Source organism: Euprymna scolopes, chromosome 9 (assembly GCF_053919585.1).
Source record: "Euprymna scolopes isolate OS-2025 chromosome 9, ASM5391958v1, whole genome shotgun sequence".
In the NCBI taxonomy this organism is placed as follows: domain Eukaryota; kingdom Metazoa; phylum Mollusca; class Cephalopoda; order Sepiida; family Sepiolidae; genus Euprymna; species Euprymna scolopes.
Genome location: NC_136490.1, coordinates 4,105,231 through 4,121,614, shown reverse-complemented (window position 1 = coordinate 4,121,614; position 16,384 = coordinate 4,105,231). Strand labels below are relative to the sequence as shown.

Sequence of the window (16,384 nt, the reverse complement as noted above, 5' to 3'; positions counted from 1 at the left end):
TTATAAAGTGAGATGCCACGATGGTTATCACAGTTTATATATTGCCTTTGTTTTTATACAGGTGTTGAATTAATGCACCCTCTAACTCCTTAGGGGCATTTCCTAGTTTGCCAGATCTTCACAAAAAGTCAATGTAGCTTAAAAATCTCAGGAAGTAAGGCGTCTTTCCCAGACTTTTTGCATGAAAAACTTTACTTGGTACCAACAAAAACCTCATGCAATACTGGAAGTAAAGCGAGTTCAGAAATCTCAGGTCGCTTAATGACCAATGAAATTATTTCAGTTGTGGAGGCACTGTCTAAGATTGCTTCAAAGTGCTCCTTCCAGCGATTCAAGATACCCGCTCTGTCGGCCAGCAATGTGCCATCATCTGCAGATATGAGAGAAATGCCAAATTCGTGTGGCCCAAAAGACTTTCTTCTTACGGACAGGTAAACCCAAGACTTTCAATGCAGATGTGAGTGTTACGTCGCGTTATGATTTCCATGAAAATACAATATAAAAAGTTATTTCAACAGAGTCTAATGAATGATCATGGCGGAGCGAGAATGCCGCTTGTTGAACGATGTTCTTCAACGAGAGGACGTGAATTTGTTTCGGGACAGAGGAGCGTTTTATTCGTTTGTGTTGGAAATGCATTGATGTTTTACTTCGAAGCAAAGAACAAGAGCAATGTTACATTTTTGCTGATTATCATTATCAAATAAAGTGCGGATGTTCCAAGATTCAAAATGAAAGTGTTTACCTCATCTGTTTTGGAGGAGAGCGTATTTGACACCCAGACAGCTGTAGTCCACTATCACGGTTGGTTTTAAGCAGATATTTGTATAGAGTCTCTCTCCCTAGCATTAGGAAAGCACTGATATCCCTGAATAAGGCTGCTTTATCACTGACTGACGACACGAACTGAACAATAGCTCAGGTATTTGTGAAAAAAGAACCTCCACCCACCATTCGCCACAATTTAGAGATCACACTACTACTTCCAGTAATATTCTTCATCTGTTCACCGTTAGGGTAGGTCGATTTTCAACTTTTTGGGGAAAATGTAAAAGGTTGAAGCAGAGAAAGTTGCACAAACATATGGGGAGTACAAATATAAAAAAACTAGGTTTCTAACATCAGGCATCGGATGCTAATTTGATTTTAAAGATCGTCTATTTTGAGACACGGAAAAACCCTTATCTGTGAAAGATTTGTATGAAATTATTTAGCATTTTGCAGTTTCAATCATAACAAGTTGTTTTATATATTTAAATAAACTATATTATGACTGATGTGCTAAATATTAAACAAAATTATAATTCCCCCCCCCCTTGAGGTGGCGGCAATTACAAAATTATATAAATGCTGCATTTTACTTTGTTTTATAACTGCAAAATTCAATTCTTTTTACTATCAATGAAAAAAAGAAGTTTTTATTCTGTCTGAAAAAAGTCTTAATAAAACCTAAAACAAATTATTTACCTATCTCTAGGCAGTTATCTATGCTTGTATAAAAACACAAAACAATTGGCAAGTAAAAAGCTATTTTTTTTACCATGATATAAAAATTCTCCCTATAGGATCCTTTTGAAGCAAAAAATGGCCTCATTTCATGGCATAAAATCTTAGCAATTATATGTCTATGTCTTGCTTCAAGTCCATAGACTGATTGGCAGGTTTCTGATGTCAATTTTACAGCCCTTTCCACACTTTGTGAATGTGCAGGCAAATCAGGTAACTCTGGCTTTCTGTCACTCATCAATAATTCCTGAAGGTCATCATCTGATAATTCTTCAGTTAGTGCTGGCTCTGAAACTCTACTTTGAAAAAGGTCTATCAAATTTGACCAATGTAAAGCGTCAAAATTTATTGTTGATATTTTTTTAAACGCTTTTTCACTGGTTCCTCACTCCTGAAAAAGAAAAGAGAAGTCAAATAATTTTGACTTGAACAAATGAACACAACTTTTATTTCAATTAATTTTTTTTTTAATTTAATAATTGAAAATGAATGTATAAATCGAAATAAACAATTTGATCAGTTTTATATGAATGTTTACTTACCTAATGGTTAAAATTCTTCTTATAGTTTCTTCTCTCACTTCCATTTCATCTGATTTTAACATAGAGAACAGAATATTCTCTGGCAAAAGGGCAAAAGCATTAAACTGAAGATTGCTTAAAGCAATTTCCTGAATTTCTTGAGGCTGCTTTTTTATTTGCCCAATCATTTTAAAAATATACATTTGCAAGTTATGAAATTTATTATCCAGTTTAATTTCAAACCAGTTAACTGCATAAACCTCTACAATAAAACTAATCAGCTGGTGCATTTTTCTGGTCAATTCAGATGGATAAATTTTACGGGTCCACATACACATTAATCGGATTGCCAGAGTAAGCCATCTTGCCTGATTTAAAGGTCCGATCCTCCATGCTGCATACTGAGGGTCTACTTTACCCCTTGAAATACCAACAGCATACTCTAAAAGTAGTCTTTGGTCACCAGTGAGATCATTTTCTGTTAGTTCAGAATACCTGGTCTCTAGAGGACTACTCACTGGTAAAAAATCAACTTGGGGTAAATGATGGTAATTGTTGGCACATAATTTTCCGAGTTGACCCGTAAATGATGTTTGGCTTCGTGCACTTCCATCAAGGGATTTAAATAATGCCCTAAAAGGAAGCTCATTCTGGTGTAGAGAACAGCCAATGGTATGTATTTTTCTATGAAGCTTGTTTTCTAGTGAGGAAACTAGTCCGGATTTGCATCCAGTATTGGTGCTTGTGTTGTCTAAAAGGACAGCTTTAAAGTATTGACACTCTCATACTGTTCTAGAACTTTGTGAACTTCATCCGCCAGAACAGCACCAGTTGCTCCAACAGTAGGGATCACTCTATGTGTAAGATACTCCCCCTTACTTCCACAACCCATCTCCTTTGTAAATGTCAAGTGATGCTCTTGTCCTTTAGCTTTTCTTCGATTTTTGTTTCCTTTTTCATCGACAGTTTCCATGTAAAATAAAGTGTCTTTGTCGTGCTTCCCATCAACACCAATGCAGACAAGATTTCTAATTTTTTTATTATGTTTTTGATAGGCATTGTTTTTTGATCTTTCTTTTTCTCTGTCAATTTTGGACTTATCAAGAAAAAATGTTTTTAAATCAATATTTGATTTCTTTTTTGCATTTAATATTTTTGTCATGACAACTTGCAATTGGCAGGTCACACGAACAAGATGAAATGTCAAATAATTTGTCAAGTTTATTGACCAGCAGACTTTTGGCATATGCGGATAAAACGTTTCTATTTATTTGCTTAGCTTTTTTAAAGCAGGTGTCCTGCAATTTATGCAGAATCCATTTGTCAGTTAATAGTGGCAAACTGGGATTTACTGCCTTCCAAATATCTTTAACATCAGTTGCCATTAATTTTGAAAGGGCAAATTTATTTAACTTTGGGTGAGAATTCTCCATGTAATAGCCATATTTAATAACCTGACGGAAAGTAGGGGGTTCTGTTGTATTTAATGGAGAAGGTGGGCCCGCAAATTTTGTAGAATCAGTACTACGTGTAGAAATAGTTCGTTTCCGACTCATGGTTAGAAAAATATCTGCAAAATAATATTTTATGATATTGTAAGAAATTAAACAATGGAAATTATGAATTAAATTTAAAATTTGGAAAAATTGGTAAATATCAAAAAATAAATAATAATGGTTTTACTTACCGAATAGTATGAAAACAAGTCAAATCACACCGAAATAGCCTTGCGAAGAAAAATGTCTTGTTTTTTTTTTTTTTTAAATAAAGAATTATTAAATTAAATAACACAAAGGTTTAAAATAAATTAATAAATAATTAAGGTTTGATAAGATATAAAATGCAAAATGTAATAATTTCTAAATTTGAATTAAGCTCCAATTAACAAAGTAAACAAACGTGTGAACACGAAAATGAAACCGATTACTTGGCGGTGTAGACGTAAATATTAACCGGATAAAATAAAGCCCTGGTTTATTAGTTGTTTACTTCATTTTAAATGAAATATTTTGCAGGGTGTCTTTTTATATCGACACTCAATTAATTTTCAAAAAATAAAATAGATATTACAAAAAAAAAAAAAACGTATTGTTTATACTCCCTTCGTATTTTTTCTTCAAAACCGGCATTAATATGACATGCTTATTCTTTGATTTAACACCGGCACCCGGCGACATAGGCGCAACATATTGAGTTTTTCAATGTTTAAATTCATTTTAGCAAAAAACGATGGAGTTTTAGAAAAAAATATTTTGTGTTGTTATTCTCAATGTTATTTAACATCTTTCTCTGCATAGACCTAGTCATAATGCCAAAATCGACCTACCCTATTCACCGTATCGCCTGTGGAATTTACAATAAACTGAAGTCGTAAAGAAATCCACACAAACATATTTATTTTCAGTGGTGAAAACCTGTGTACATACTATCCAAATTTTTTGGAACTATTCATAAACTTAAGTCGGTGTAAAAAAAAAATTGGCATAGATTAAGCAAGAGCAGCCCTCATCAAAATTCCCCCTCCTATATACCTGTCTTAACAAATACTAAGGGTGGTATGTTCTCTAGTGGTATAACCTCGCCCCAGACGCCAACCAAGCCATTTCCCAAATCCCGGCGCATGTATATATATATATATATATATATATATATATATATATATATATATATATATATATATATATATATATATATATAGAATAAAAAATATATTTATGTCTCAGCAGTAGAGTGAAAAACATATCGGATTTTTCTTTTATTAATATTATTGACATGTTTTTCCTTTTTTCCCTTGTACACATTTTTGTGAATTATGCCATGGATTTCTGTCTTTGGATTATTTTGGACCATCTTCCAATTACGGGAGTTCCTTGGATTTTACTTGTGGAAATGGAAATTCTATTAACTTTCTTGAAGTTATATATTTTGATTTTTCCGTCACTGCATTATTTATCTTCAACCAGACTATCCATTCACGTGTTTTCACTTTTTCTTCACCATATTCCCTCTGCTACACATTTTTGTTATCAAGTAAGATCTTTTACTTACTGGTTGTTTCATCAAATACTTTTACATGCAAAATCAGATCCTGATGAGAAGGAAAATATTTCTTCGAAACTCCGCGGAGTAAGGACTATCCACTTATCTAGTGTTTCCTTTTCAGATTTAATATGTTTTTAAACTCATTTCAAAGTGTTTTTAACATGTTTTATTAACTGTTTTCTCGTATATATATATATATATATATATATCACAGAAATTAGCATACGGAAATGTATGTTATGCGTAAACTTTAAGTATTTATTTCAGCAGTGCTCAATACATGAGTAGTAATTTATGAAAATATATATGGCAATTAAGCTACAAAGAATATTCCGCGCTTCATTCTCATGAGAATTCTCACGAGAATGAAACGAGGAATATTTTGTGTAGCTTAATTGTCATATATATTTTTATAAATTACTATGTATATATATATATATATATATACATACACACACAAACACACATACACATACATATATGTATATATATATATATATATATATATATATATATATATATATATATATATATAGATATTACTTTCATTCAAAATTTTTAAAACGTGTCTATATGCTTGTGAATTGTAAATATTTTCTCGACACATCTATGTTTATATGTTTCTTTTGTTCAAACCCCTAATTTTTCTTTTAAGCTGGGGACGTTCATCTGCTTTGATTCTCGTTACATATAAAATAGAAAATACTAATACTAAAAGTCAAGCATAACTTGATGAATTACCTTTGTGGCAACGATCAATGCAAACATGCTTTAATTCCACGTTTAGAAAACATTTACAAATCTACGATGAAAATCAGTTGTATTATACTTACTGTTAAGAAAACAAAACTTTGTGTGCGACTGCCCTTAAAACATCCGTTCAGTTTTTTTGTGTATTTCTCTATATAAAATTCTGACACTGTCATTCACGACCTACCATTTCAACAGCAATAACATTTGCATGATGCTTCCCGTGTTGTATGTTGATTTTAGAATCGTAACGATGCTTTGATAATTTAATTTCGAAATAAAATACGAATTTAATGCGTCTATTATTTACATTTTGAGAGAATATTGATTTTTGTTATATTTAATCCTAGCAAATCATTATAGAAGCTTTCAATGAATCCACTTGACGAAGAAAAGTGAGTCAAATCTCGTTCTAAATGTGAATATGATTAAACTGTAGCATTTATCAGTAATACCAAACGAACACGATCTGTAAGATAAATGGTTGAATGAATGGCTTAAAATATACAAAAGTAAGTTTTTATATCATTTTATACTAATCATGTAAAAAAATACATTAAATCAAAACAAGTTTAGTTAGAAGACAATTAATTATACCGCGATACATCTAGAGATAATTATAGGATGACAATAAAACATTGCCTTATAATACTTCCTATAAAAGAAACGAACCATAATCCGTGTCTACGGATTACTGAATATGGTTTTTACTAGTGTTGAACATTTTCTCCTCAATCAGTAATTCTATTTCTGATAGTTGATCATGGCATTTATTTTTATTCAAGTTATGCAAACATAGACATTTGGTATTCATCGGTAATTTCTGATTTTGTATGTACTTGCATCTTTATTGTTAAGCGCGTATTTTCAGTGGATGAATTACACGAATATCCATTCGTGCATTAGCCTCATGACAAGTTATATTTTTTATTACTTATTAGAATCTATACCGTGATCGATTTATCATTGTATATATGGTAGTTGAAAAGTTAGGAAAAATCCATGAAGCTTTGCGATGTGAAAAGACGGTAGATTAAAGACATCGCGGTATATAGTTTCATAATGCAATGAGGGACAGACGAATAGATATCAAACGTCTGCATTTTACTGTTGCTATCGATAAACTTTCCTGAAAGTCCGTTTGCTTTTTCATCAAACATCATAGATGAAGGCAGCTGCAATCGTATGGATATATTTCCCGTTTATATCATTCATAATAGAACCTGCACACATATATACATACACATATAAACTGTCTCATCTACACATATATATATATGCATGTATGTATATATATATATATATATATATGTATGCATATATATGTGTGTGTGTGGGTGTGTGGGTGTGTGTGTGTGTATGAACCTTTCCGTTGATTTCAGTGTAGGAGCTCCACCACAACTGATTTTTTTTCGAAATCCACAAAGATGATTTGTTTATAGCAGTAAAGGTTTTGTATAGAACCAACCACTCTTTTTGATACTACTGCTTATCTTTTGCTGTGTAATGGCTGCAAAAAGACAGAGCATACAGTAGGCCGCAGTTTTACATCAGATGTTCCTACTAGATGCATGTAATAACGAAAACGGGGTGCATCACTCCTAGGTAATTAATGCTCCATCGGATACCAATCTGGACATTTCTAAAACTCAGCTTGGGTATATAATGCACAATTGCTCAACCATCTTGTGCTCATTAGGCTCATCGTTGCTCAAGTTCAGTGATCTGGCGGGAACCTCTGTATCAACGTGATTGTGCCGTATATGTAAATTGTATATGCATATTTTGTCGTATATATATATATATATATATATATATATATATATATATATATATATATACGACAAAACCTAGAGCTTATATAATTTTTAAATCCTTATTTCGTAACATTGTTTATAGAAGTGATTCAGATCTAAAAGTTTTGTTGTTTTTAGAAGTAAAAAAAAGAAAGTTTTTATTGTTTTACTAAGTTTAATATAATATCCCGTGTTTTTAAAAACCGCAAATCCATTTTGTTTTTGTCAGTTCCTTAACTCATTATTATAAGCGTTAGCTTCATACTTCTCCAAATTACTCATTTATCACATTTTATTTTTTACATGTAAATATTATCAAGTTTTAACTAGATGTAAAGAACGAAGTTTTATTGTTTTACTAACTTTCACAGAATCCCCCATTTTTTAACCCCAAATCCATGTTTAATTGTACATATTCTATCCTGGATCCTGAATCAAGGATTTGATTGATTTCTCATTCGTTCCTTGAACCTACGAAATCTAAATAAAAGTTAAAATTAAATTAGAATATCCTTAAAAAGTGAGACTAATTTAAAACAGTGCCTCCAAATGATGCTAAAATCAAAGTTATAGGAAGCTATTCTTCACTGTAAAGGTTGTACGAAACTAAAAACTAAGTATAAGTACGAGCTCCATTTGATATGGAGGGAAAAATAAACGTGTTCACAACGGATTGAAAAACTTGTTGGGAATAGTTGTAAGCGTCCCTGAGGAGTGACTGGATGGAAGATTTACAGTTCTATGGACGAGAGGTTAAGAATGCGGTATGTGGAAGACATCGGATTTTATCTGTGTGTCTCTAGTTTCACGAATGTGCATGCGTGATTTTTTCACATAACGGATTAATTATGCTTATGATATTCAAGTCTAAAATAAGTTATTTTTATTAAATGTGCCAAGCTGGCATAATGGCTATTGTACTTGACTCGCTGTCTTTAGTTTCAGACTCCGCTCTAGTATTTTTATTTTGCTTACAGGCGAGAACTCTTTAGGAAAAAGATAATGCTTGCTTGCACATGTCCCAGTTTTTGTCGATATGTTTTATTTCGTTTTTAAAAGAATTTAACGTTAGAGTAAAGACCTATCATACGGTATACCTGCTTATCATAAAAACCATCTGCAATTATAAAAGATAATATCTATGTGTATTTTTCGACTGGGCAATGCAAGGGGTCCGCTAGTCTGTATACGAAAATAACTCGATAACTATTATTTTCCTTTTTTCCATTATTTTTCATAAAACGCGCTATACTTTTAATCATGGAGAATGGAAATTTTTTCGTGATTGCAATATATATATATATATATATATATATATATATATATATATATATATATATATATATATATATATATATATATATATATATATATATATATCTTTGTGTAAACAAATCGAGCGGAGGTATTTCGGACGATATCAAAACATCGTTAAAACTCACTACTCGTTCAAGCAGCCGCCGATAGCGTAATGGTTAGAAGCCTTGACTGCCGTATAAACGGTCGGGTTTCAATCCTGGCTTGAGGTAGTTGCCTGTCTAGCCGCACTGATGAGCTGTGAAACAGCGAAACAGTACTGTATGTGGATGACTATATATATATATATATATATATATATATATATATATATATATATATATCTGACCTACCTAGTAGCATCAGGAGAAAGAAAAATGTTTGTTTTAATCTTCCATTTAGCGTAAATGTCAAAACTGATATACCGAAGGAATTCTTCAACATTGTACAAAACTCTTTCAAATACCCACACAGATATAGTTCTATTTTCGTTAAAACCCAACAAGAATTTCTCATTCAACAATGTCTAATTTAGCACAAAGTATCTTAACATCTAATAACAAAATAATTAAATCAGCCCAAAAAATCCCTTTTCCAATTAAACCCCAAACTAACTGTAATTGTACTAAGAAACATCTTTGCCCACTCAAAAATGATTGCATCCATAACGATGTTTTATATTCATGCACAATTACTGAGCTCCCACGCAATCGTTCAATAACAGACATTAATATTTTGTCTTTAAGTTATCCTTCTTCCCATCCTCCATCTGATATAGTTACTTATCCTATATACCACTCGAGCAGCCCCTCCATACAACTAACAACAATAATAATGATGATAATAATAATAATAATAATAATAATAATAATATTAAAAATAACAATAATAATAATAATAATAAAGCTCCTAACAGCCATTCTAACACTAACAACACTCACTATCCCCTCCAAAGCAGTCGTCGTACTATCATTGTTGAACACAATGAATAAAATTCAAACTATTTAACTAATACAAATCAGCAAATTAATATTAATATCAGACCTCGAGCTTTTAATAAAAGGCAGAAAAGAATATCAAACCACAGTTCTTCTTTTAACAACCATAATTATAATAATAACCAAGGAACTCTCTAACCACTTTAATTAAATAACTTAACTCTAAGCATACCCCCTTTTCAATCACATGGACTATCATAAAAAGTTAAGTCTTATACTCCAGGCTCTAAGTCATGTCGCCTCTGCACAACTGAAGCAATAACTATAATTACTTTCCCTCAAAGTAAAAATATAATAAATTTTAAAAACAAACTGGTCTCCCTCTATAAACATAAGTCCAAATTTAATTATGGTAGTTTTGAAATTACATAGCTATTACTTTAACCTTTCAGATATATTTAATTTTTCTTTAACATTTTTTATACATACTTTCTTAAAACTTTATAATAATTCTTTATTTTAATTCTGTATTTCTTCTTTGCTTGGCCGAATTTTTATTTGCAATTTCCGTTTTAGTCTTTTACTATTCCTATCTATCAATTATATCAATGTACTTACACATGCATATCCTGTATGTATATTTACTTATATTTTACTATATGCATTTACTTACATACTTACTTGCTTTATCCGGAATTTGTCAGATACCTGCAATCCTTTCCCCTTCAATGTTGTTTTATTTTATATTTATTTTCATTTTTATTTTTTATTAATTTCTTTATTTATTAATATATTTTTTTCAATTTAGTGTCTGTTAATAACTCTTGCTGACATTTTCTTAAGTAATAATCTGTACATTTCAGTTGACCTCCTTTTTTGCCCAATATTTCTCTGCACCTTTAAACGGTCTCCTGCCTTGGTCGTTTTGAGATTTGCTTTTCTAATTTATATTTAATTCTATCACCATTTAATCTTTTTTATCTCTCTCTTCTTCTTTACTGATTTTTAAAATTACACTTTCTTCTAGGCAGCCGTGTTAAGAGCATATCTTATTTTTCTTATATTATTATTGGCTGGTTTCCCCTTTCCTTATACATATTTGTGAATTATTCTAGGGATTTCCGTATTTGGGATTATTTTGGAGGATCTGCCAATTACGCGATCTCCTTGGATTTTACTTGTGCGAATGGAAAATTAAATAAACTTTCTTGGACTTACATTTTTGGATTTTTTAACCGGCTAAGGACAGTACCGGACTATTCATAAAATTCCAATCATGCGAGTCCCCTAGCGCTGACCTGTGACTTTCAAAAGCGATGAATTTAAATATATGTAGACAGACAGACATACAGGGTTTTATATATGTGGGAGAGTTGACGGCTTTGTCGTGTTGTAAAATACGTTTAAATATGTTATTTTAATTTGCCCAGATCTCGTATATATTATTATCGAGTAGTGATTACATGAACTTAAAACATATTGGGATTCTATCATCTAGAGGCGAAACAAAATAAAGATAAATCGTAGAATTTAAAGATGGTGACGTCACCACCGCACAAAAGTAACACGCACATGAACTGATTAACAATAAAGAAAGATTAAGTAGAAAATGTATAACGATTATTTTCAATTTTTACCTATTTCGACCACTTAAAATCTATTTTGACAAGCTAAAGAAAAGAACGGGTCACAAAAAGCTAATCTCCAGAGGCTACTACCATGACTCTGCGATTTTTTGTTTCATAGGATATAGTTTGAAAATATGGAGAGAGACAGAGATACTGACCGACAGACAGACCGACTATTATCCTAGTGGGTGGAACCCTTCTTCTCCCATCGTAAAACGTGCTAAAATAGGATATTATAATTCGTATACATTTCCTATATATTTTTATAGAGTCGTGATTTCCAAGGTAAAAAAATATGTTTGAGTTTCATCAACTAGAATCGAAACCGGAATCCAAACAACTCATTAGAAGCTGCTGGCGTTACCACTGAACCAACCTGACAAGTATACGAAACGATTAAAAATTTCAAATAAAGTATAAGAAAAAAATGTATAATGTATAATGATTTATTTCAATTTTGACTTTTTCTGACCCCTTAAAACTATTTTTCCCAGCTAAACAGTCATAAATGAACAGTCCGTAAAAATCCAATCAGTTCAGGTCTCTAGCTTCGCTCTGTTATTTTAGATTCAAAGAACTAGAGTTTGGAAATATGGGGACAGACAGACATGTAGCCTTTATATATTAGAATAACGGGACGGGTACACTAAAATATGATAAGTTAATTTGTCCAGATTTCGTATGTATTATTACATAGAAAATGCGAGCATGAAAAGTAAAATATTTAATATTCAAACATGGATAAGTAAAAAGACTATTTGATTAAACAGGAAAAGGACAGAATATACTATCAAAAATATAATGAATCCATAAATATTGCAGCATTAAGAAGTCTTTTTTATAAATTCAATTTAAAATTATATAATATTTTTTAAATCAATACTGCGATATTTTATGTTATAATTGTCTTATATGTGTCATAGGAATATCATTCATTTGTTCTTTTCCAGTTTTAACAGCAAGTCCTCTTACGTTTTCACGTTTAAATCTTTTTTCAGGCTTTACATAGAAATAAAATTATCGCCTATTTTACTTGTTACCTTTAAATTATTAATGACAATGCAGCTGAGCGACAGATTTGGACAGCAGTTAATTGTTTAGGACATTTTCTTTAATATCCTATTACGTCATCATCTCCGCTGTTCCCAGCTGATTTGAGGTAGCGTACAAGATTTGATCCCTATGGTAACCAAAAAGCCAATAAAACAACGATTTTCGTTCCTTACAGATTCTGGGAATTTCGGAGCACACTAAGTTTATTATCACTTTGTTTTACTGACAGAAAATGAAAATTTAAAAAATGTGAACACAACCTATTAACTGTTTGTAATCTAGTCGCAAAATAAACGAGCAGTGAAGCTCTAAATTAGTAAAACTAACACTTAACATATACAAACACAACCGTGTTTTAATTATTATAAAGTCGTTATCTCAAAAGAAAATAAAGTATTTGCGTGCTGTCAGCAAAACTCTAAATTAAAACAATAGCGTACAAAACTGGCGACATTACCACTGGACAAACGTAAAACGTACATGTAGCAGTTAAAAATAAAAAAATGATAAATAAACAAAGATAAATGTACAAAGTGTGTAACGATTCTTTGGATTTTGACCTATTTTTAATTTCTTAAATCTATGTAAATCGACTAAATGCCCATAAACGAAGGGCACATAAAAAATCAATCATTTGAGACCCCTCGGACTGTTATATATAAAATTTATCTTATTATCTTTAAGATGATGAATATTCTTTTGTTGTTCATGTAATAAGTAAGAATAATTGTCTTAAGAGTGAAAAGTCTTAGGTGGGATGAAGAGACAGTCTTAGGAGGGTTCATGTTGTAAGTGTTCATATTGTAAGACATATGATGCAAACATTAACACATTAACATTGTTAGAGAAGAGATGTAGACATTTACACGTATATATATAAAGAGAAAGTGTACATATAAAAAAACTTTGAGATTCGCTATCTAGATAGACAGACCGATAATTGAGAAGTTAGCATTTATGCTGATGGATTGACAGGTTGAGATTTATGCTTTGACAGTTCGTATGAACGGTAGTGTTTGTATAACATAAATAGACACACTTACTTTCTAACACATATATTTTTTCGATGATGAATTTCAAATAGTTTGTACACATAAAATAGACAATACCTTTTTCATGTATTGATGAACACAGGAGACGGAGTTATAAAAACACATTCAACATTTATTCTTCTTCCACTTGAACCGGTTGGTGTCTTTGCGTTCAGCGTCAGACAAGGCCAAACTATTTGCAAAGAACTTTGCAGCTAATTCTACCCTATGCGACGAAGGCCATCAACTCCCCATATTTCCTCCTATAACACAGAACAAGCTAGGTAACATACAAATATCCGTGCATGAGGTCGCCAAGCTAATAAAAAACCTAGATTCGAGTAAAGCAACTGGCCCTGATGGCATCCTAATTATAGTGTTAAAAAAGCTTCAACCAGAACTTGCTCCCATACTTACGAAACTATTTAAGCGCTGCCTTAAGGAGAAGTGCTTTCCGACCCCCCTGGAAGACCTCATCAGTTTGCCCTGCATTACAGAATTCAGGTGATAAGTCATCTCCCTCTCTATACAGACCAATAAGTCTTCTCTGTGTTATGAGTAAGTTACTGGAATCAATATTAAATAGAGAAATAGTCAACCACCTCAGCAGGAATAACCTTCTTAGTGACACACAATATGGTTTCCGCTCTGCAATATCTACCGCAGATGTGCTGACGGTTATATCCCACAGGATTAGTGAATCTCTTGACAAAGGCTTCCTTTCTACGGCAATTGCTCTTGACATATCAAAGGCCTTTGACAAAGTATGGCATAAGGGTCTACTTCACAAGATTTCCAGCTACGGTATAACTGGAAATGTTTTCTCAATCATTAAATCATTTCTCTCCGATAGGCTCATAAGAGTAGTGGTAGATGGACAAAAATCGGAGGCCTGAAATATAAATGCTGGAGTCCCTCAGGGGTCAATCCTTGGCCCAACTCTCTTCCTGATCTACATCAATGACCTCCCTAAACACATACTTAAATCATTCGTTGACATCTATGCTGATGACACGACCATCTACGGCAACACATCAAAGGCTGTAAATGACGAAGTTCTCTCGGATTCTCTCTCCTCTGATCTCGAGCGCGTGGTTCAGTGGGGGGAAGATGTGGCTAGTTACCTTTAATGCATCTAAAACCAAATTCCTATCCTTACATCATCAATGCTCTGATCCCCAGCTGGCATCAATTGTGATGGATGGCTCTCGTCTGGGTGAGGCCCCGTGTTTTGACAAGCTTCTGGGTTTGACCTTTACTCCTGATCTGAAATGGAACACGTACATCAAGTCTGTTGACAAGGTCGCAGGAAAGATGGTGGGATCCTTCTACCGCTTCAGAAGATATCTCACTACTGATGCAATTCTCTATCTATGTAAAAGCCAAGTACATCCAAGGATGGGATACTGTTGTCATACCTGGGCAGGAGCTGCCAAAAACAGCCTATCATGCCTTGACAGAGTACAAAATAGACTTCGTGGTTTAGTAGGGGATGCCCTTTTCTCTACCCTGCAACCCCTCTCCAACAGAAGAGACGTTGCGAGCCTATCCTTGTTTTATCGTTATTTTCATGGCAGGTGCTCGTATGAACTCCAATCCCTGTTCCCCCCTCGCCAATCTTTCACGAAAAACACCCGTCTAGCTGAATCCACTGTGAAAAATTCCCCCAACTCTATATCTGTGCCTTAATACAAAACGCGGATTCCATGAACAAAGTTTCTTTCTTAGAACTGCACGCCTGTGGAACTCTGTTCTGTCTACCTGCTTCCTTCCGGACTACATCTTGGATGTCTTCAAGTCCAATGTTAACAAATTCCTAATGAACCGCCCCTTTAATTAAACACTTCATCAAATCTCCACACTTACGTTATGTACTTGCAATAACCCTTATCCCTGAGTGGCTTCCGGACCTTGATAAGAAGTGATCACTGTGTAAAAAAAAAAAATTCAAAGGTTCACATATTAAGTTTCAAACTGTGATCGTCTCGCTTCATGACGATTGAAACCCATGTCTACACCAAGACTATCGTCTGTCTCTCAGACTCCCCTCTGAGTTTCTCACTAGCTAACTAACTAACTAACTCTCACTTCCTATATTGAGAAATCCATGCATGTCCGGCCACGTGATCACAATTCACGTGTTTCAACATGCGCGAGTCGCACGTTTCCCAAACATTCTGATTTTCCAATAACCTATTTTTATTTGATGTTTTTACAAAGGAATTCAACCTACATATCTAATTTATTCAACCCATATTTTATTATCCACATTCTTTCTAACAATTGAATAGTTTATTATTTATTTCATCAGAATTAACAATTTACTGGACATTCCATTTAAACCTATTGTTCTTTAAAACTTATATCCAAGGTTCGATTTCTGCTTTCTCTCATTTTATTTTCATTTTTAGTAATCTCTCTATATTTATACTTACATGAAAAGGGGGCAGCCCTTATCATGTAACAGGACCGCTTTCGACTTTTAGTTTAGGAAGGGATACAATTTCAAAACAGACAGAACAATAGACAGACAGTTGGACTAACAGGCAGACAAAATTAAAGCCTCTTATATATAAGACTAGCGGGGCGGGGCGATCGTAAAATACGCTTATATATGATATTTTAATTCGTCCAGATTTCGTATATATTATTAGAGAGATATAATTTCAAAAGTAATAGAAAGTACTTTGTAACACCTGCTGGGATCGAAAGTTGTACCATTATAAGCTGGTGACGTTACCACTTTACCGATCTTAGGCGTATACAAAATGATTAAAAATAAACTAAAAGATTAATGTAAAAAATGTGTGGTGATTTTTTTTC

The 16,384-nt window shown here is 32.8% G+C and overlaps 1 protein-coding gene across 1 annotated transcript; it reads right to left on the bottom strand.

Moving 5' to 3' along the window:
• Window positions 1-1,026: 1,026 nt before the first annotated feature.
• Window positions 1,027-5,837, bottom strand: LOC145285007 (uncharacterized). The gene is made up of 3 exons (XM_080134093.1): window positions 5,811-5,837; window positions 2,049-2,806; window positions 1,027-1,897 (listed from the first exon to the last, which is right to left on the bottom strand). Exons 1-3 carry the CDS (start codon window positions 5,835-5,837, stop codon window positions 1,852-1,854), a joined length of 831 nt encoding a protein of 276 aa, XP_079990219.1. The 3' UTR covers window positions 1,027-1,851.
• Between the last annotated feature and the right edge of the window lie 10,547 nt (window positions 5,838-16,384).

Excerpts from the sequence above, each read along its gene's own strand:
- LOC145285007 (XM_080134093.1), bottom strand. The coding sequence starts at position 5,837 with ATGTTTGCATTGATCGTTGCCACAAAG. Across the intron at positions 2,807-5,810 it reads CATTGATCGTTGCCACAAAG|TGTCAATACTTTAAAGCTGT; the intron begins GTAATTCATCAA and ends ACAGTATGAGAG. Across the intron at positions 1,898-2,048 it reads AGAAGAATTTTAACCATTAG|GAGTGAGGAACCAGTGAAAA; the intron begins GTAAGTAAACAT and ends TTTCTTTTTCAG.